General features: G+C 34.3%; 1 protein-coding gene across 4 annotated transcripts in view; it reads left to right on the forward strand.

Annotated features, from left to right (window-relative positions):
• The window catches only part of LOC100144872 (ST8 alpha-N-acetyl-neuraminide alpha-2,8-sialyltransferase 3), a 59,448-nt gene extending 41,846 nt beyond the window's left edge, over nucleotides 1-17,602 (forward strand). For 2 of the 4 annotated variants that reach the window (XR_004066093.1, XM_003728338.3), the window contains one exon: nucleotides 8,974-17,602. Coding sequence is in view for 3 of the 4 variants with exons in the window: in XM_003728338.3 (XP_003728386.2) it covers nucleotides 8,974-8,994 (21 nt within the window). In the remaining variant the exon portion in view is untranslated. Of the gene's footprint in view, nucleotides 1-909; nucleotides 1,588-8,973 lie in introns of those variants that run through there. The other 2 variants (XM_003728339.3, XM_030995984.1) reach the window with 2 other exon arrangements.
• The last annotated feature ends 445 nt before the right edge of the window (nucleotides 17,603-18,047 follow it).

An 18,047-nucleotide genomic window follows, 5' to 3' on the forward strand; every position in this document is an offset into this window, starting at 1 on the left:
CCCCCCCCCTTCTCTCCCCCCCCCCCCCCGACAGACTCACTTTCTTAGTTACCTCTCTCTCTCTCCTCTCTCTCTCTCTTTCTCTCTCTTCTCTTTCTTTCTTCTCTGGGCGTACAACTGTAGAAGAAAGAAACTTGCACACAATAATTGTAAAGAGCTGATACCTATTCACACGTCCCTTGTCCATAATATGTTATACCGTTCAATTTTATGCTATTTCTGTTTCCCAAATTTTCCTATCCAACCCCCGAACCCCCCCCCCCCCCCCCCCAAAAAACCCCAATGTATTCTTGCTTTTAATGCCCTCTCGGTGCAGTAACGTGTCCTTTTGTGGTCATTGCTACCGTGGCTTTTCAAGAGTAATGTTTCAGGCAGATTGTCAACCATAGCATTTAATCCACTACCGGTATACATCTGACCCCGTATGGACAGAAATTATGTGGATGTTTGTGTGTGTGTGTGTGGGTGCAGAGAATCTGTGAAGAAATGTCTGTGTCATGCCTCCGCTGTCAAAACAGGAAAATAGCATGAACTATTTTGCTACTTTGGTCAGCCTTTGAAATGTTGATCGGAACTCTTTTGTTGATATTTATCGGACATGCCTTGCCTATGGAAAATACATCTTCCCCAGTTTGGTTGGCTTTTGGAACATTCATCATGACTCTTTAGTCAAAGTTCTTCAGATGTACAATGCCTTAGGAACATGAACTGTACATGTATGAAATAATTAGGCAGTCTAGATATTCACTTATTTTAACACTGTGTTTTGGGAGAAAGTATGCATATTATTGGTTTATATATTCATATACTCTGCAACCTGCATTCATAATGCATTCATGTAATTAGATTTTGCATCTCAATGTTTTATTTCCCCTCCCTCTCTCCTCTCCTCTCCTTTGAATTTTTTAGTGCCTGCATTCGCAAGATGAGCTACAATTTCAATAGACCGAAAATACCACCTCCATACTTCACTGTAATTATGGTATGGCAGTAACGCCCTTTCATCTTCATTTGTGTGATATATACATTTAAACTCTGTGTTGTTTGAAGAAAGAGAGAGAAAAGAAATGCTACTTTTAGTTCCGTTTGCATATGGCATGTTTTGTTGCTTTGTACACATGTATCACCATGGGACAGTTCACACTTGGCAATACCTTGTTGAAGATAGTTGTGTCACTTGTGTGGAAACTTGCAGTGGTGCTTGCTGTGATCATTGCAATAAAGCATGTTTGATGTGAACACGCACATTGACTGATTGAAACAGCCACTGAAGCCTGATAAGCAATCTGCCAGAAAATCATTTATTTTGACAATTCCTTGCTTCAATCCAAGTAAAAATATGCAATTTTCATGAATGAAATCCCTTTGCATTTCACTCCCTTGCTTTACATTCAAGTTGAATGAACATTATCCTGCTTTTCTGTTTTTCTTTAAAAAGTTATTCTGAAGTGAAGTGAAAATATCTTATAGCAAAATTAAGTTCATGAGTTTCTGTGAATGTTGATTTTGTTTAGGCTTCGATGTGAACAGTATTGTAATATGCAGTCAGAAAACCTTATAATATAATGACATTACCTTTGAAATTTACATGCAATTTGCCTTCAGTGTGCTCTGTTGTGTGCTTTTAATACATCATCAAAACGGCATTATTAAGTAATATCCTTTAACAAAGAGCTACCATACTGCCTTTCTGGGTCTCACAGGACAATATCTGAATATAATCTAGGTCCTTCTGAACTAATCTTCAGTATCAAATTGCACTTTCAAGTCCTGACTTTTCAATTTTCATTTGAAATGAATTGAATTACAGATCAGTCTAGGCTAGGAAATTAATCTCATTCTTCTTGGCTGAATTGATTTCTTCTGTCGCTAATTCCTTTAATGTCTTCTCCCTTCCCCTATCTTATTACGCCCACAATGCGTGGGTTTGGTGCTGTGTTGTCTCTATGGGGGGAATATATTTGTTTGAATCTAATCCATGTATTTGAACCATTATGTACGCCGTTCTGGTGCCAGTTGAAGTGTTATCTAATACCTCTCTACAAATCGATGTTTACCGGATTATAAATATATGCATGCTTCTCTTGTTTTTACTTTCCTGGAAGTAACATTTTCTTTCATTTTCATGGTGGAATCATTCTTCATATCCAAGTTTATTGCATGACTTTGCAGTTTGCAGTGTTTTCTCCCTTTTGAGATTATAACAAATATTCAATTAATTTGTGAATCTCATTCTAGTGTTTTTTTTGTTGTTGCAAAAGCTCCTATGGCAGGCCTTTTGAAGCTTGCTAGTTTATGCTACAGGAAATCACTTTTTTTCTTCAAACATTGAACCTTCACATGTGATGAATCCCAATTAATATCCCACTTTTAGGAGGATTATTAAAATTATTTTAGTTTTAAAAGCAAGTGCACATCAAGTTTTCTCTTGTTGATTGACTTTAGAATAACTGAATGGAAGTACTATTTGCTCACTTTAAAGGTACTATGCAGTGAAAAAAATACACGGGGGCGGGGCGAATTAGCCCCCGAAATGCCAAAAATAGCCCCCGAAAATCAGAAAAGAGCCCCTGTAAATTTGCATAGAGTTCAATGCAAAACAAATTTTAGATTGTTATTTTCATGCATGCAAGCTTGAAAAGTAGCCCCCGAAAAATAAATATTAATTTTTTCCCTGGTACTATGTCCCTTTTGCAGCCAACCTCAAATGCTGTAGAACTTTGCAGGAATTATGAATATGTCATGTATCATGTCCTACATATCCTACATCAATAACCCACTTCTTGTGATGGCCAAGATTAAACTGATTGAATCTTTGCGCAGCTTAAAACGTATGACCATTTGGTACAATTGTCTGAAAATCAAGACTATTACTTTTGGGCTCTTTAGCTCTAAAGTCGATTTGACAACTAATAGTCATTATTTTCACAATTTTCAAGCCCCACCTTTTTTAGGGAAGTTCTAAATTAGTATTATCTTTCAAATGCAGTTGGAATTTAACTTTTTCATTTTTTTGGCCTGCAAATGGGACATAGTACCTTTAAAGGTAATACAAAGTTTTGGGAAATTTTACCGGTGCTCCCGGTAAATTTTGATAAATTTCAAATAGCGCCTACGGCCGTTCAATGGTAGCTGCGACCATGAAAATCTCAGAATATGTAGTTGTGATATATAATTTCCAAACGGGAATAGCTAATCGGTCGATTTTAGTTATAAAAACATTGTTTAATAGCTTAATTAATATCTTCACCTTGAGAGGGAGCTATACAACATAAAGAGTTTATTATTTATAATTTCATAACTTTAGACTCGATTTCAACCGGGACAACGATCAATGAATATTATAGGAACGCATATGCTTCCAATATGTTAATTTGAACCAAATACATGACCCTATACCAAAACTTTGTAATACCTTTAATAGCAAAACAGGAACTAATAACTAAAAAATTAATTAAGGGCTAGTCAAATTTGCCAAAATTAATACTCTGGGAGAAAACAAAATGAAAGGTTCACTAGTAATTTTATATTAATGCATATTGGGTTGCCATTTAACCATAGGGATAAACAAACTTGGACTATTTTGAGATATGTGTAACCTAAAAGTTGTAATCAGTGTCCCAATTCTGGACATTGTCCTAATTCTGGACATTGTACATTTTTATGTACATTGGGCATGTAGTATCAAAAGATTATTATATCGAGACCAGTAATGCATAGTATACTATTATATATTATAGTGATCCTATTTATAGTCGTGGCAGGTATGTGTAATCTAACTTGCTAAAATTACTCCTGACACAACTCCTAACACCATGTCAAAACGAACGTCATCGTTGTCCTCTTTCGTCCAAGCCAGCACCTCTTATTTTGATTAAATTGAGGTGTCTTGAAAATAGAAGTGGGGGGCGTACTGGGTAGTTGTTGTTTTTTGGTTGAAATTTCAGCGTGATATGGAGCAATGTTGCCGTGTGCATCACCAGAAATGTGACAATTAGCCTATTTTCAGGCAGATAGTGTATTTTTATCCTGGTATTAGAAATGAGAATAAATGTACAGTTGAGTTTTGAAAATACCCTTTTTTTTAAACAGTCCAAGCTGTCACTGCGAAGCAGTATAATATCAGGGATGGTGACAATGCTGATAAATTATTTTGGAATAATACCCTTCTAATTGCATCTAGAATCTTCCTACTTCTGTACAAATGGAAGCATTATTATTGAGAATAGTTAACTGGTACATTTTTTTTCTTACAACTGTTCATTAATGAATGTTAATACTTCTTCTAACATAGTGAAGAATTCCCCCCACCCCATAATATAGAACAAATTGATAAATCTTTTGACTATATTTGCAACCTTGTAAATTTTTTTCAAAGCGCATGATCTACAGCAAGGAATGTGCAGACTTTGTTTTCTAATGCAGTCTATACCATGAGATTCACCTAAGGAGTCTATATCAGATAGTCTTCTCAATCCAGAGTCCAGACCCATTTAAACTTGGATTTTATTGATATTCTACTTACTTCAGACTCTGTCAAACCCTAAACAAAATCCTGTACTAGCTTGAATCAAGGCCAATAACAAGTTGTTTTGATACACGATGCTAAACACGATTACCAGACCTGACTCTAAAAGCAACTAAACGAGGATAGTCCATCTCAGCTAATTAGGAACGTTATTATCCCCCATTTCAATGCAGAGAAAAATTGGACACATGTCTGCCTAATTAAATCTAGCCATTAAATATAACCGTAATGGATGTTGTCCCCTTAAACCGTCTGTGGACATGTTTTTGTTTTCTTCAAGAAGGATTTGAGAGTGTTTTTGTTTTCGTCAAGAAAAAGGATATCTGAAGGACAGATTGTTTGCTGTTTTGCACTGATACTCCAGAAAGTGTTGATGATCTAGAACCCTCACAAGCTGTATAGTGTGTAGCTTTGTGTAACAATAATGATGACAAAATAAGAATTTAAACAAAAATTACAATGAAATGTGCATAGGACTTTAAACTACATCTAAATGATACAGGTTTTCCCATCCGTTTAACATATTTTAAATACAGTTTCATCTTTGTTCAGTTTAATTTTGTATTGTGAATCCGGTAACATGCAAATATCAAAGTCAATGTAGGCATTTGTTATTCAAGTTGGTCAATAGTCAATCCATTTCATCGCTCGTCAAATCTGTTCATCAAAATTCATTTGAATTCATCTCACCTGACACAATATTGCAGAATTCATTTCAAATCTGTTCAAATAGTTTAGATACTCAGAATCACTGAGAGCTTGAAGATATTTTGTTTTATAATTTGTATATGTGTAATTCCTTCACAGTTATTGAATAAGAATTTGAAACAAATTAGATACCTTTTTTGAAGCCGGTAATAAAGTGAAGTGAAGACAAGACATTGATTTAAACCGTGAAAAGAACAGGCTGAACACTTTTGTAATTTCTATGCATACTTCTTGACAAGTCTGTAGCTTTTAGAACCTTGCCTGACATAGCAACACATAATGTTGCAAAGTGAACTCCATCTAAAGAGTTCTGCTATGGTGAGAAACATGCATACATTGCAATACATTAATAAACAGTTACATTCATATATGCGTAGATTACTAGATTTCACTTTCACATGTTTGTAATTTCTTCACCAGGAGATCCGGATAAATTACCAAGTTGGTTGGGCATTAATAGGAAAGGGCTTTGCATGCCAGGTATGTGGTGATAGATATGGTAGAGCACTTTCTGATTACATTGCTAGGTTGGTTGAGCATCAAGCAAGCTAAGGCAAGGCATGGTATCTTTTAGTTTGAATGTGTTGTGGCTGCAAGATTGCTGCAGGGTTTGGCTGAGCATTGCCTACCAGAGCTCAGAGGGCAAGGCTAGTAAAGATGTAAACCCAGACAGCATGCTATCCCAGTAAATACTCTCTAAGCAGACTGGTATCTTGGTTGTTTTAAGCAAATCTGTTAACAAATTACTGTCTCGAGCGATCAAACAATCCAGATATTCCGATCAAATTAGCTTAAAATTCTTTTATTTTCATCAGTAAAGCTTTATAACGCTAGTATCGTTGTTGTCACAGATTAACGTAGCAGATTAACGTAGGACATACAGGCCTGCATATAGCCAAGGACCCTCTGACATTTATAGGGATCATGTGCATTTGGCATATTGTTGCATTCAAGTATGATATGATACTCTAAGCTAGATACACACAGTTCCAGGGCCGGCCATAATTCAGTTGGGTTGGATTTGATTTGAAACAATTTATTTAACATCTATGCCACGGGCCTTTACATTATTCTCCTGATTCAAAACTTCTTTTAGGCAATCAAGAAAAAACTTGGACCCCCATGTTGAGGGGTATTCATTGAAATGGGGCACTAACAAGCAATGTTTTGACGGTGCTCTAGTTCAATGTGTGGTAGATTGGAGTGTACTTGGGGTAAATGGGAGAAAGTCGGTGATCCAGATTTGGAAAGGCCAAGAGTAAACAGCCGTAAATCAGGGAAGATGAATTTTTGTGCTTGGCACACAGCAGGGCCAGACGGTCCGGGATGAAATTACACCGGAGGGTGTGCGATTACGTGACGTCTGCCTTGGAATATATCTAAGGGGAAATCTTCTCTTATTTTCCCATGAAGCTTTTGAAAACTCTTTTCAGGTCCATACAAACATATCCTGATAAAAGAATTTGAAGTAGAACCTTGCTCCCACCCCCAACCCCCTAACAAAAACAAAAACGGAAGGAAAAAACAAACAGAAGAAGCAGGATTTTTTGACATGAAAGTTCTTTTCATGTTTCCCTTTTGCAAGCAGTAAAAGGCTATTCGGGTTTTGAACAGTAGAGAAGTAAATTATTCATAGGGTACCCTTATACATTTTTCTTTTGTGGTATTTTTTATAACTTAAGAATGAAAGGTGGACTGGTTGAATTAGGGCCTTTGTTGAATACTTTAAGATGTAAGCTTTGATATCTCACATTCATAAATTGGGACGAATCAATTTTCACATACTTAACAAATTACAGAACTTTGTAAGAGTATGAATAATTTAGTTAACTGTATTGATTAATGTATTTGTCTGAAGACCATTCTTTTATCTTAAGTTTTCAAATATACTTCAAAGGAGAGGATGTAGAATTTGGAAGAGGAGGGGTCATATGAAAGAAGGAAATGGAGAGGGGAACAATGAACGCAAAGAGAGAGAGAGAGAGAGCATGGACCATGGAGAGAGAGAGAGAGAGAGAGAGAGAGAGAGAGGGAGAAAGAGAGCAAGAGAGAGGGAGGGAGGGAGAAGAAGTCATTAACGAGAGAAAGATTAGAGAGAAAGTGGGGTGGGGGCAGATAGATATATGACGAGAAGAGAGGGGCATAGAGAAAGAAGAGGAATCTCAGAAATAACGATCAATTATGAAGTAAACGAACTGCTTGCAGGATCGCTATGTTTTCAAAACTTGATTTTACTTCATCTATCATCCTGGATGTTAAATACAATCATTTCACCCACACATTCTGAAGTGGAAATCTGCCATTTGTCATCCAATTAATTCCTGCCCCTGTTTCCCTAGTATCTTTTGTCTGTGTTCCACTTAACATTAAACATGTTTTAGTAACAGTGCCTCATGAATCTTTAATGTGTCACGTTGTTGTTCAGTCTTACAATCCTTTAATCTTCACTTGGCTAAGATGTGTAATCATGCTTTCCCTGCTTTATATACACTAGTAGTTTTGTTCACTTTGCTTAAAAAGTAATTATGATGCTTCATACTTGATAGTGTGGGTTTATGGTGTTAATATGAAAGGAATAATACAGTTCACAACTAGATTATTCATACCCCTCCTAAATGTGATGTTTTTGTGTTTTTTTTTCGTAACTCAAGAATAAAAGATGGACTTGTTAAATCAGGGTCTTTGTTGAATTCCTTTAGAATTTAAAGCTTTAAGATGACACATTCTCCTGAAACATAAATCAGGACAAATTAATTTTTCACATACTTAAATAAAGTCAATATTTGGTAAGGGTATGAGTAGTTTAGTTGTTAACTGTAATAGTAGGAAGCAAGAAAGTTGAATAGTTAACCATTGGTTTGCTTAAGAAGTATTTATAGTGTGAGTTTTCTACCAGTGTGTATCTGTTTGCAGTTCCTGTTTGTATACTTCACAAGCCTTCCCTTATTTCGTTGCTCATTCTCTACAAGCGATCCTTCATTATTTGTGGATACAGCATCTATGGGCATAAATACTAGATGAAATAGAAAACACAATTTTTGTAAAATGCATTTTAAAGCTTCAAAAAATAAAAACTGCTATTATATCTTACACTTATAATCATGTCTACCATAATAGCTTCAATCATCTACACATTTATGGAATTAAATGGTCATCTTACTGGACAGTGCGGAAATTGGTTATAGCAAGGTGATTGTTAGTTTGGGTTATTTACAGCTTTTGCCATTCAATATATTTTCTTCTGAAACTTTCACAAAAAAAATCATCGGATAACATTATTGCTCACTGTCATCCATTTAATATTCATTGTTATAATCAATCCATCAGTGATATATATCTGTTTAACCGTATTCACACACAATTACATTCTCGTCGTTTGCACATCTATTTTTGCACATCTATTTTTGTCTATTAAATTGTCTGCATTTTTATTAACCATTATTACTGTACGGATGAATAACGCCCACAAAATCTATGTAAAAATTATAAATTTCAGTAATTTATTATGAAGACATTTATAGCCATACAGGTGTATATTAATTACATGAAATATATTAATGTAGAGAATTTACACTTTTTGAATATATTTAAAATATTTAAAATATTTAAACGAAATGTTAACATCAGTTAACATTTCGTTTAAATATATTTTCTGAGCACTCTTTGATGTGAACATTTCACTTTAAAATTATGTTAATGAATTTTTGTTGTTGTTCTTTTGTTGTTTTATCTTTTAGGTGTCCATTCATGCGATATAGAAACACTGCTCATTCCTGTTCATCTTTAGCCAAGTGAGGGCGCAATAAGCGTCCTGGCTGTACCTCCGCTGAAAGTTCCTTGGAGTCTATAAAACGCTGAAAGTTAACTTAATAAGCACTAGCTTCAACTTGTAAGCTTCATTCTTACTGCCACTATTGTTTAAAGAATACACAGCTTAAATTCTCAAATGTGAACAATTGCTGTTGATACACACTTTGCCATATGTAAATGAAATGGCCATGATCACATGGAAAGATGATACGCTATTCTAGGTGGCAGTAAGAACAAAGCTTACAATCTGTGTGCGGTCTCAACTAACAGTATGCATAGTTGTAGTCATTTTTTTTTACCTCATACCTCTGAATTTGGGCATCATGGTTACTTTCCATTACCACTATGCAACACATCCAACTCCATTGACATGTAGTGTAGCGTAGGTTTGGTGTATTTTTGTTTTTTGTTTGAAACACACTGTACTATAAAGTTTCATATTCGTAACTGCATTTGTTTTTTAAAGGTACTATCGGATACTCAAAATATCATTGGGCAAAACTTGTCATGTGTGTTCTGTCCAACAAGTTAAATCTAGATAGCAAAACAAAAAAGATAAGTTTAAAAAAAAGTACTTCTGCAAGATTTATATCTGTTTGGTTAATCCAACTGACTAATAAAATAAAGCAAGGTTAGAATGGACTTAAAAATCATCTTAATCGGATAAATACTTTGGCTTGAATTTCCAGTGGATGAAACATATTGAAATGCATGTTAGAATAAAATGTAATCTTATGCAAGGAATCATAGGGGCTCGAGCTGTGTCTTAATGCTTTTGTTTCTTAGCAAAAAATAAACACAAAAAACTAACGAGATTTAAACTAAAGACTAAATGATATTTTGAATGGCAGTTTTTAATATTTATCCTCTACAGAGCCAGAAGGTCATTTGTTTGTGCTTTGTTATACTTTTCTTTAAGCTTTGTGGAATAATTCCCTTGTGGCTCTTTGCCAATTTCTAATCCATGTTTCTTTACACTGCATTCACAAAGAAAGTATCAGAAGAACAATGCAGATATTACCTTTAATTGTGTGGTCTTCTTTAGAGCTAACAGCATTGTTTAATAGTGGTAAGACATCCTCCCTTGTAGGAACACACCATCGAGTTCTTGTGGCTTTATATAGGTACACATGTATGTGGGTTGTGGTAGAAGCTAGGTTCATTCATACATATTAATCGCATTATACTCTCCCTCATATCATTTCTGTTTTCAAGTTTCATATTTTTTTGATATCTTCTTTTCTTTTCACTGCAAATTTTGTTTTTCTTTTCATTTTTCACCCTGTTGGCAAAATAATCACAGCTCCTAAATACATTTCTGTTGTGCACTCTGGTGTTTCGAATCACTGAACATCAAAGTAGGCCTGCATTTGGCACTTTTATAAATACTTTCCATCTAAAAATGAGATACATGTACATATGGGATAATGAATTGGACATTTTGTAAAGCTTGAATATTCCATGTTGGGTTTACAATGGCACTATTGCCATGATAGTGATATGCTGTTGATAGGTATGCAATAAATTGATCAGGAGACTATCTTGTATTATGACTAAAAGATTCTCATATTGACAAATATCAGAATCATATTACTAAACAATAATAATTGGCTGTAATGGGATATCGTATTAAAATGTTGAGTATAATCATGTACATGCTCAATAAAAATTTATGAGCAGTGAGTTCTTATGCGTTTCTGTTTTTGTTAAAGAACAATATTCATAGGATTGTTCCTGTTCTTCAGTTTTACTTTAATACACAGAAACAGGGATATATATACGAGTGATTTGTTAGGAGATAGAAAGGAAACAAATTCAGTAGTGCATAGAATTCTAAGCATCATATAAACTCTTGAGCTAGCCAACACCAATGTCTTTTGTTAAAGATAAAACATTAATAGCATTGTCCCTGTTGTTCGTCATAGAAACATTGATATTTATAAGAGATTTGTTAGAATTCAGTTGTGCATGAGATTGAAATGTTAATATTTGATGTACTATACCTAGCAATAGGGATAAAGGCTCTTGAAAATCAACAGAGGTTTGAGGTAAAAAAAAAAAATGAGAGAAAGAGAAAGCAACTAATGCATACTACTAGAACATCAAGAAAAGAAAAGAAAAGAAAAGAAAAGAAAAGGAGGAAATATTTCCAAGATTCAGAGGAAATACTTTTTGTGAAGAAATTAGTGAAGAAATTGCTGAACTTTTATTGCTAAAGAGGAATGAGCAGTGAGTTCTTATGCGTTTCTGTTTTTTAATATCAACTGAAGCTATGAACTTTTAATTAATCTATGAAATATGAATTGAATGTATTCCCCATTTCAAGGCAGCCCTAGATTTTCATTTTTGATAACAATTTACTCAAACTTTCTCCTTTGCATCTGCTGGTTATACTCATTCGTTTCTGTCATATTCCATTTTCATGATCTGTCCTCGAATGCACACTGTTCAGTGTTTGTGCCACCCTATTGCTTTCAAATTTCCAATGCCGTAGAGAGATTATTGTTTAGGGGATAGAGAAAAAAACATACATTTTAAATTTTCTTTTGTGGCTGTTGTTGCGGACACTTCTCCATTCTTCGCATTTTAAAGCAATTAGTGCCTTGACAAAATACAGACCTTTAATCGTCCCTCTCCCATATCTCACTTTCACTTTCATCGTAATTGATAATTCCCAGTGGTTCTGCGCCGTCCCCCTGATTGTAGAAGAAAGATAAGTCTTTACATGCATGCATGAGAAATGGCTATGTGCATCATCTATCACTGTCTTCTCCGAACGACATTCAAATTTCTTGTGTTTGCTTGAGTGCATGCCCTAATGTGAGAATTGCATGGTAGATAGATAGTTTTTACACCATTGTAGATCAGTTATCCTAGCATCTAGCACAACCCACATATCTGCATACTCTCAAAAATTGACTGATCAGAGAGAGAGAGAGAGAGAGGTGATATCAATTTTTTTCTTTGTGGTCTGTCTGCTCAAAATCACCATTAATTCAAAGGATATTTTTTCTTCTTTCTTTTGTGTATTTGTAAACTAGAGATTTCAAGCTTTCCAATGATATATGGCATGCAATTATGTATTCTGCTAAAACCTAGACAATGCTGGGTTAAAAGCTTGGTGTAAAAGTTTAGTTTGACAAAAGAAGTGAGGATGAAGACTAAGACAAATCAAAGACAACATGAGCAATGAAGGTTTGTGATATCTGCTGGTAGAAGTCTAAAGATAGTATCTTTGAAAACATTGCAGAAACTGTCACTATCAAAGACAACATTGGAGCAATAGAGGTTTTGTATATCTGCAGGTTTAGCTGTAAAGCTATCGAGAGTAGAAGGGTAATAAGGAAACCATTAAGAGTTTACTTACTGTCAAAGCATGGTCATATAGGTATTACATTTCTTTGCAAAGCAGTGTTACAATGTTGATTTTTTTTTTGTAACTTAAGCAGTTTCAGTTTTGAATAAGGCATAAAGGGAAAAAATATTATATTGGTATATTTGATGCATACACAGTAGGCCTGTCTTCATCAGCTCAAGTTTGCCAAATAACCCGCTATTTTTAGACTGGGGATATTATCCCGAAGCTCGAAACTGCATCTTCACCAGACTGAAACGCTCATGGCAAACTAGCTTGGACGGGCACAAATTAGCCCGCTATTTCCCAAGTAGCGTGATATATTGGAAACAAGATCAACATTTCTTGGGATATATTCTCAACCAAATAACCCGCTATTTGCAACTGCAGGCTGATGAAGACGCAAATGAACTTGTTGATTTGCGATCGGAATAGTTAAAATAGCTGGTTATTTGGCAAACTCAAGCTGATGAAGACAGGTCTAGTAACCTCAACTCCTTCCAAGAATTTGTTATGCGTTAGACTGTTGTCTGCATGAAAGTGACGATAAAGCTGAAGTTGTAAGTGTGAAAGAGTCCTCACTATTTAACTTTCTGACAACATTTGATCCTGCCCATGTCTATTGTTTTCAGAGATGCATTTTATTAGAACAATGTAGTAATGGAAGAAAAATATAATTGTTGCCAATGTGAAGGACAATGTGTTATCAATTTAGCCCTAAAAATAAATCCTGTCCTGAAAGCATTAAAGATAACCAAGGATCACGTACAGTAGTAATTTTTCTATTGATAAAAATGTTCGTAATGCAAAGGTAATAAAACTACTCTGTTAAAAGAAAAAGAAATTGAAGATGGACATGTATCCAGGCACTATGTAATGTTATCACCTATTGAAAGTACTTTTGAGTAACATTGTTAGGAAAGTGTTTAAAACCACTTGGAATCGTTTTGTTGTGTTTTTAAAAAGTAACTTTAAGTCTATTTATAAGCATTATATTCTACTCTTACAAAACCACCAACTGGAAGGACGGAATGACGTACAAGATTAATTACTACCCTCCTACTACACAAAATAGCAGCATTTTGTTTCAATATAAAAGCATTATTTCCTTTTATAAAAAAATGCTTTTATTAAAGATGTTTTTGATAATGTGCATATAAACCTAACAATTTTTGTGTTTGATTCAGTATTACATGGCAATGTTTGCACCATCTCTCCATATTTGTTACTCTAATATGGACCCATTCTCTTGCCAATCAATACCCAAATTAGTGGATTAGATAATGGGGATTAATTTTTGAAAACATTGGTGCTGGGTAGTTTTGATGTTTTCATTGGTGGAGTTTGCTCAGATTAACTATGCAGAAAGTAAAGAGCGGGACTACATGGATACCAAGGCTCCAGTATCAGTATAATAATCATAATTATTTGTTGTTGTAAATATGGAATATACAATTGTGCTAACTCTTCTGTTGCTTTACCAAATTTTGTAAACTGCCAAAGCAAGTACCATGCACTCAGAGTTATGACATTGAATAATGGAAGATTTTAATTTTGTTTTAATTGTGGGAATACAGGAAGGACTAATATGTCATCTCAAAATTTTCTTTCTTTCTTTTCTTATCCCTTTTTTAATGGTTTTTTGTTTGTTTGTTGATTATGTGTTATTAATTCTGTATAAATTGTAAATTGAATTATTGTACTTGGTATTTTTTCATTGAATAATTATGATTTGAATTTGAGGGGTTTTCTTTTTTTTTCTTCTCTCCCAAGTACTTATGCATTTATGTGCACCATTTATGAAGAACAAGGAAATTAGTATGAAACATTGATTGTGTAGTAATACATGATTGCAATCTACATGTACTCGCTCTGTTAGTGTCTACATGTACACATATTTAATTGTTAATTCTTCGGATAATGTTAGATTTTTTTCCTTCATAACACGGACACACTATATGATACATGTGCATGCGTGTATATGTTATGTGAAAAAGGGGCATTGTATTGAGCAGGTTAAAGGGAGAGATCAAAATAAATGGCTATAAACATTGCTTGAGCAGAAGAATGTATATGATGTTCTGAGTTTAGACAATAACTAAATCTTATCTGTGAATATATTTCTTGTTCAATCTGTATATACAATTTTTGCAAAATTATTGCCTGGTTCTGTGCCTCTTACTTTAGCTATTAAGCAGGTAGGATATTCTGACAAAACTTGGATGGAAATACATCCTTTTGCTTCTAAGCCAACTATCTACTTTATGAGTATATCTGGTGAGTGCCAGAAGGACTAATGTTCAGCTGACTGTACAAAACTTAAGACCTTTAGTCTCGTTATAATCTATAATTCGATGTTGATAATATGATGGAAGAATATCTCGAGTTATACTTGTTTGTATATGTTATTGAAAAGTGTGAAATATTATGATATATTGTGGAACATGTTCTATTTATTTTATTATATATTTATATATATGTGTTGGTTGATAATTCCTCTTGCACTGTTGTTTCAAATGTGGGCATCACTCTTGATGAATGTAAGAGTATGATTAATGTATTTCATTTGACAATTGTAAGATGGACCTGCATTACAAGATATTCATCTCCAATCATGTACAGTGTTGCTTGATGTTAATGCACATGAATGCAAAACCATTTGTTTCACCATGTAATTTCTGAAGAAAGCAAAGTAGAATAGGAGGTGTACAGATTATCTGTTACAGATTAAGGAGGAAAAAAAATAGTTGTTATTGCGATTTCTTTTGCAAATGGTGTCATCTCAGAAATCAAAATAAGAGACTGCAATTTTCCTAACCTGAGAGAACTTATTAGAAATAGCTTTCCCCTTAATCCCTCTGGTAGACCAGATCAAGAGCTTGATTCAACTGCTTTATGACTTGGAATATATCTTCACTCAAAAAGATTTTCCATAGGTGTAGATTTGGTCGAAGGAAATAGGATGGCTCAGATTCCTTGATTATCTTTAATGCTGGCAATTCTATCAGCTAAAATGTCAGCATTAGCATTTTAGAATAATCTTTTTAAGGTACCTTGATGGCATTTGAGTTAGTACCTGACCTGTACAAAGTGATGCACTGCCCTTCGTTTTCATTTGAGTACACTCAATCTGTTTTTTGAAATATTTTAAAGCTTCAATTCATGACAGTAAGATTTCTCATGTCCACTGCCCCCCCCCCCCAAAAAAAAAAAAAAAAATCTTCCAGCTAAGATAGATGTGTGTTTGTAATATTTGTTCATTTTTTTGTTTTGAATTGTTGGAAAGTAGCATCGTTTTTTAAAATCACGATTTGGTCCTAAATATTTTGTTTTTGGTATATTTGTTTATCTCCCGAAGTCAGCTCCATTGGATTAATATGCACACCATTTAGAGACTGTAAGAGCAGTATAATCGATGTACATGTAGGTACTTATCTCGATATTAAACAAAAAGGTGTCGGATGATCGATGGACAAGAAATCATGTCAATATGAGATAGAAATGTGCTTTATCAATGTCTAACCTATGTAACCTATGTAACCTATGTATCATTCACACATTAACCCAGTAAACCACCCTCATGGAAAATGAAAGAAAGAAGAAAATAAAAAGATGGGGAAAAAATGCCAAAGCAAAGTAAAAAAGTTGAACAACTCAATTATCTCTGGATTAAAATAGCATCACCAACATGATGACTATCTTTGTTGCCAAAGGATCTACAACTCGACTTAATCTAGGATTTAAATGTTTATTTTTTATTTTTTATACTTTTGTGTATTAATTTTCTTTAACTCGTGTGGGCTTTTGGGAACAATATATACCTAATCTTAGCTAACTAAACTCAACATGTACAAGGTGGAGTAGTGTAAGGAATTGAATGCCTTACATTATGACACACGTTCGAACCCATATTATGTTTATTTTAATGTATTAATGTGCATCAGTATTATTTCTTTTTGAATGAACCATGTATGTGGTGCACCTGCAATGCTTGATTGTGGATATAGTACACCATTTGTTAAAAACAAAGTGATAAGAAAATTTGTTATCTGTGTCCTACGTTTTCTGAAGCATGGTGGAATATTAAAATGATTATCACCCAAGCATTGGTTTCCTCGATTATTTGGTCTGATTGTAAATGCAAAGGAGAAATTGGCAGTATTAATCTGTGATCGTTCTAGATCATAGAAACGTAGAAGTAATGTGTCAAGTATTGGCAAGTGTAACTGCATCACCAAAAAATCTGCCATGAAGAGCATTACGACAGCTTACCAGGACACATTTAAGTGAGCGATTTGAAAATGATAGCAACGTTCACACTCACACAATCTTCAAGGAGATCAGATGTGCGTTTTCCTCTGATATTGTTCCCCCATTAAATATATCATTTGAAATGTCACATTGTTTGTAAGATTATGTTATAAAATTTTCCTTTACTTTTACATTATTTTAACTCAATATATTTAGGGTGACAATTACGCTATCAAATGGGTGTTTTATCGATCATGTTAAACAAAACGCTGATGAGACGATTCACCACAACCATGATGTATTGTTAAGAATGAAAATAGTCATGATGGTCAGTGTGCCAATATTGGATTTCAAATTGGCAATATATTTGTGTGAGCATTCGTTTTTTGGTGTAGTGAATTGTTTTGAATCCCTAACCCTTTATTTGAGGATGTGTAAAACAATGTAATAGTACAAGCCAAGATTAAGTGTAAGGATGAAACCAAAAATATGCCCCCTACCCAAAAGAGAAAGAAAGGAGAATAAAGTAAATGAAATATATTAAATCATACAAAGGAAAAAGTTATGAGAATTTAAAAATTGGCAATGTGGTGATGTGGAGGATTGTTGGCTCTTGAGTTTAATCATGTACTTTTGCTGATGGCTACATGCACAATCCTGTCACATATTAGATGTAATGGTTGTTAGTTGAATTTGAACACAGAGGGAAATGTACATGTAGATGTATTATGAACAGCAATGAAAACTCATGTTCAATGTGTTTGAGCTGGTTTTATTTTGTATATCATGCTTGTATTTAATTGTTTTCTTTTGTACCAAAACAGAAAAAAAAAAGGCATCATTATGGAAGTTGTAATAAATTATGAATTGGTCGATCTATGTGTAAAACTTACACTTGTTGAGGCAAATATTACACAACATAAACTGTAGATTTTTTCTATGCAAAAAAACCCCTATTGTGTCAATTTGTGTTATTATTTTGTGTGTGTAAATGATCTGCAGCCTACACGTAGACTGTTGGGCTTCGGGGACCCAGTCCAAACCCATTGTATAAACACATAAGAAAAATACGCTCAAATTCGACATTTCTGTTGCACATTTATTAGAGACCAGGCAGTGAATGCATGGAAGGAACAAGAAAACTGGGTCTGTTTTTAAATCAATGACGTACCTCCTCCGATGTAGTTCAAGTACGAGTGCTAGGTGCATGAGAACCACACACAAACTTACTATCCCTTATCGTATATAATGGTTTAATTTGCTCTTGCCGAACGATTTAATGTCAGTAACATCTTATATGCAATTCCTGTGTTAATTTCATTTGGACCCATGACAAAACGGTTGTATTAAATTCAGGTATTGAGGGATGGATCACCTTTTAATTTCCAAGACACC

The sequence above is a fragment of the Strongylocentrotus purpuratus genome, unplaced genomic scaffold (genome assembly GCF_000002235.5).
Source record: "Strongylocentrotus purpuratus isolate Spur 01 unplaced genomic scaffold, Spur_5.0 spur5_scaffold_3, whole genome shotgun sequence".
NCBI classification, from domain to species: Eukaryota; Metazoa; Echinodermata; class Echinoidea; order Camarodonta; family Strongylocentrotidae; genus Strongylocentrotus; species Strongylocentrotus purpuratus.